This window comes from Notothenia coriiceps, unplaced genomic scaffold, assembly GCF_000735185.1.
Source record: "Notothenia coriiceps isolate Sejong01 unplaced genomic scaffold, NC01 NC01_scaffold00033829, whole genome shotgun sequence".
In the NCBI taxonomy this organism is placed as follows: domain Eukaryota; kingdom Metazoa; phylum Chordata; class Actinopteri; order Perciformes; family Nototheniidae; genus Notothenia; species Notothenia coriiceps.
In genome coordinates, this window is record NW_011366530.1 from 1 (window position 1) to 4,887 (window position 4,887).

At 42.7% G+C, this 4,887-nt stretch overlaps 1 protein-coding gene across 1 annotated transcript in view; it reads left to right on the top strand.

Moving 5' to 3' along the window:
• The first annotated feature begins 756 nt into the window (after positions 1 to 756).
• LOC104961819 (BAH and coiled-coil domain-containing protein 1-like) overlaps positions 757 to 4,887 on the top strand; it is a 4,484-nt gene continuing 353 nt past the window's right edge. The window contains exons 1-4 of the mRNA XM_010790165.1: positions 757 to 1,005; positions 3,295 to 3,523; positions 3,741 to 3,858; positions 4,775 to 4,850. Coding sequence (XP_010788467.1) covers positions 757 to 1,005; positions 3,295 to 3,523; positions 3,741 to 3,858; positions 4,775 to 4,850 — 672 coding nt within the window. The remainder of the gene's footprint in view (positions 1,006 to 3,294; positions 3,524 to 3,740; positions 3,859 to 4,774; positions 4,851 to 4,887) is intronic.

The window sequence follows — 4,887 nt, forward strand, 5'->3', positions numbered from 1 at the left end:
TGCTTGATTTGCGGGACCAGCGTTGCAGTCGGGAAGAAAAGCAATGTGGCACCTCCCCGCTGATTTTCCTGAGTTTTACTGTGTGTGTGTTGCAACTTGCATATATATTTATTGCACTTGACGCACACATACACATGGCGTAATTTCCTTAAAAAAAACCGTTTAAAAGGGGAGTGATTAGTCAAATATGCATAAATGAAAAGATAGAATGCTAACTAAGTAACATAAGATAAGAATAAACAAGTTGAAATGATTTGTTATTGGTTGTGATCATATCCTAAAGATGTTTGGATTATTGAAAAGTATACAACTCCCTTTCATATGAGTGTTGAGAGCTGTATCCATCAATTCATTTTGTGCTCCAGATTGATGCATTTCACTTCAACATTTAAAAAAAAATTCCCCTGGAGGATGTGAGGTCCCCCCCCCCAAAATAAAGCAGGTTAAAATAATTAAATTGCATACATGTTATTTTAGTAAACACTGAAAAAGGGTCCCACAGACCCAAACAGCACACACAGGTTAAAGGTCAGCATATAATAATGTTAAAATGTGCTAAATATATGCACTGCAAAAAACAAAAAAAAGAGGAGTAAAAGTAGCCCCCGACTTGTTTTATTTTTTGAAAGTAGCTCTCATCCTAAAAAAGGTTGGTGACCCCTGCTGTATAGTATGTGTATTCACTCTCTGTCCTAAACGTTTCTTGTCTAATTTCATATATATATTGTAATTTACTTCCCAACTCTAATTTCCACGATGTCCTCTTCACCCTCAGGCATGGAGAGCTTCACCAGTGCAGATCAGAGGAGAGCTCCCAGAAGGCCGAGCCTCTCCTCCTCAGAAAGAGGACATCCAGACCACCAGGGGACTAAAAGAGCGTCTCTGCCCAGCTGGGGTGCTTCGTCAGTGGGCTGCAGCTTTGGGGACGGCCATAGAGCTCTGACTGAATTCAACAGGAGCAGCAAGGAGGCCGCGAGGAGGAACTCATCGGGAATTCTCGGAAAGGTGAGCACCAGGGTTGGGTGTTGTCTTGTATTTAGAGTACAAGACAGTATTTTACAGTGACACAGTAATATTTTACTTTTTCCAATGACATGTACTCAACCAAGTAAATTACTTCCTGTCAGTAGTGATTAATGGCACTTCTCTGTCGACTACACCCTTCAAAACTGGCATTTCCCTCCTCAGCTGCTTCATGTGCACTTCTGGATAAACGATTGAATGACAGTGTGTCTTTCACATTTGAATACTTTTCCAAACTTTGCAAAACTTCCTGCACTTGATATCTGGTTAATTTTTTATGTATTTATCCTGTGCTCCTCAGAAATTGCAATAAAACGTGCACACAACATATAGTGCCAATGTGAGGTAAATCAACAATATTTAGAGTTAATATAACGTGCAGGAAGCCGTGGGACTCTTCCAAAGTTCAACCTCCATCTAAAGGGCACAGAATCTGTGGGCTTCGTGGTATATTTGTTAGGTCACACAGAAGTGCATGGGAAAGAGAGCTGAGAAGGGAAAGGTGAGATGCAATTTCCAATTTTAGAGGCGTGACGCAAAGGTTATTCAACGAGCATCACAATAAATTACTGCTGTCAAAGAGTTACAATGATATAATATAACTCTTTGAATGAGTTAAGGCTGTTTTTTTGGAACAAACCAAAAGGCTGGGTAGGTTCAGGCTGACAGGGAAATGCAAGTAAAAAAACAAGGTGACTCACAGAAGGTTTCTCCCTTCTGATGCATGCAAATCAAGTTCGATCCTTCTTTGAAATGAGCCGCACCCTGCCAGAAAGTTTGAAAATCCCATAGATTACAGAACATACCAATAACTCCCTGACTCCCTTACAGGCAGGTATTAAGCATCATCTGTAAATCAGTCATCATGTCAGATATACCATATGCTGTATAGGTGTGTGTTTGCATACTGCTGTGCTAACACACTGCTGGCTGGTCGTATTAGCGGCGAGACGCCCGCATTCATTTCATTTCAATGAGACGCCCGAGGTTACCCCTGTCTTTGACTCATTGTGAGGGAATGTCAAAAAACACATAACTCCAAACCAAACAGTATAAAGATCATCTCCAGCCATAACCCTACACACACACCCATGCACACATCTACTCTCACTCTCTCACTCTCACTCTCACTCACTCACTCACTCACTCACTCACTCACTCACACACACACACACACACACACACACACACACACACACACACACACACACACACACACACACACACACACACACACACACACACACACACACACACACACACACACACATAACCAGCACAACAGATAAATAATCATCCATGCCCTCTGGTGACGAAACTTCTGTCACTAAAATATATGGTCTCCTGATGTGGTTAACTTCAAGAGAGAAAACACACACACACACACACACACACACACACACACACACACACACCCACACACCCACACTTTCAATTTGAATATTATTATCTTTCCTTTGAAAGCCTTAAAAACAAGCAGAAACCTGTTGGGCGAGCTGACTTTCCATCATCTCTGCCATCAGTCATCTGTGGAGAGACTAGCCTAAACCGGTCTGGAGATGGATAGTATCTTGTGTGTGTGTGTGTGTGTAGAAAGTAAGAATGCAAATGAGGGTTCAAGCTTCTTCATTAGTAGGCCTCCACCCTGCTGAAGTGTCCTTGAGCAAAACACTGAAGTCCTGTTGGTTCAAGAGCTGCAGTTATTACTGAATGTGACCTTTGAGTGAACGGTGGCAAGTGAGAAAAAGAAAACCCTGTGGCTTTAATTGAAGTATCACATTGCAAAAGGAGCAATGCCTGCGGTTGCTTCTCAAAGAAAGATTCACCACATCTGACTGGAAAAGACTCTGACTCAGTTTCATGCTGATCTCGTTGACTAAAGATTATTTTAAAGGGGACCTAGTCTGCTCATTTTTAGATTTGTTCTTATATATTGTGTCTCTTCTGTGACATGTCTCCATGCTTTAAAGTTCATAAAGCTCTTTATTTTTCTCATACTGCCTGTGCTGCAGCACCTCTTTTCACCCTCTGTCTGAAACCAGAGCCCAGTCTGCTCTGATTGGTTAGCTGGCCGGCTCTGTTTTGATTGGCCAACTGCTTAGAGATATCCCGCTCCTTAGCCTATCATGTACAATACATACGCAAAAACCTATATAACACTACAGGAAAGGGAAAACCCCCAAAAGCACAATAGGGCCCCTTTAACATATAATAAAGTGATGCCATGTCCTGTTGTCTCCTTACTGATGTCACATCCTGTTTCCTGTCCAGGCTAAGGGCCACGCAGTGAGCCGGCTCCTGCAGAGCTTTGCAGCCGACGAGGGCTTCCGATTGGATGAGGAGAGTAGCTTCTCTGAGGGCGAGGAGGAGGAGGAGGAGGAGGAGGAAGAGGAAGAGGAAGAGGAAGAAGAAGGAGAAGAAGAAGAGGAGGAAGAGGAGGAAGAGGAGGAGGACATACAGTTGATCCACCTCCCTCCCAACATGCCTTGCAGAATACCCGGTAAGCATAAACACTGACACATCATACATAATTACACACTCACATGCAGGTTTGAAAAGGTTTTTCACACATTCGAACACACACACCTCCTCCTCTGCCTTTTTGTCCCCCCTTTTCCACTTCACATAGCAATTATTCAACACACTCACAAATGATGTATCACTCACGCTTTATCTTCTCCATCCATCAATCATTGAACCACGCCCTCGCTGCGCAGCGCTGCCAAACTGTGTGCTGAGTAAAGAGATGTTGGTGGACGGCCTGAAGATCCTCATCTCCAAGGAGGACGAGCTGCTGTACGCCGCCTGCGTCCAAACTCTGGACCTGCCCGACATGTAAGACCCTTTCCCTGCAGTGTGTCCACAGAAACACTCAGCTAAAACATTCATACTCCTTCACCAAATCAACCTTCCAAGGGGAACGAGCATAGTGACTATTTCACATAGCAAATAACCTGGTCTTCTAAAAAGTATGCTCCCAACCAAAGGGCATGGGATTACATTTGGATTGAGAGACATATTGCAAATCTCCTTAGGCAAAATAACTGCTGTATGTATTGAGCATGCAATCAAAAGTCAGCGTTAGATTATTTTTAAATGATGATTGTCATTTCATTTAAAGGGGCCTCTATTATGCTTGTTGGGGTTTTTCCCTTTCCTGTAGTCGTGTGTTATATAGGTTTTTGTGCATGTAAATGGTCTGAAAAGGACTCCTTTGTGTACTTCACATACGTGACACTCGTGCTTCTATTGGCTAGTGGCTATTGGCGGGACTTCTGGAAGGGGTTTACCAATAAGCACATAACATTAAGCACGTCAGGGTAAAGTAACAAGCGTTTGTAATTTTTCGCAAATCCGCAACAACAACCGTAGGACTGGAGTCATATATCCGGGTGGAAAATACATTTCAGTCGCATTGCAGTTTAATTATATGGTAAAGTATTTTTTATAGGAGCCAGGGTTGCTGATTCCAAAACGATAAGCATCAACATGTTGGATGATAACCACCTTAGCTTACCAATTTCATAGTTGGAACCCCTAAAGGTAAGCAATAAAATGCCAAAATGCAACAACAGCGTTCTCTGGTTTACAACTACGAAAACTAGCTCTGGTAGTCTTGACAAAAAAACAAGTCTTGACAACTATAAAGCCAAGATACACAGAAGTGGCAGCCAAAACAGCTGGTAGTGGAAAAAAGTGTCAACTCATGAGGAGTTTTTGTTTTGTATTAATTTACATTTTTTTTTTTCAGATTCAGTGTTGTCATCGAAGGAGAACGAGGGAATCGCCCGCGGATCTACTCGCTGGAGCAGCTACTACAGGAAGCTGTGAGTTTCAGTCTTCAGGCTCCAGCATCTGTCACCG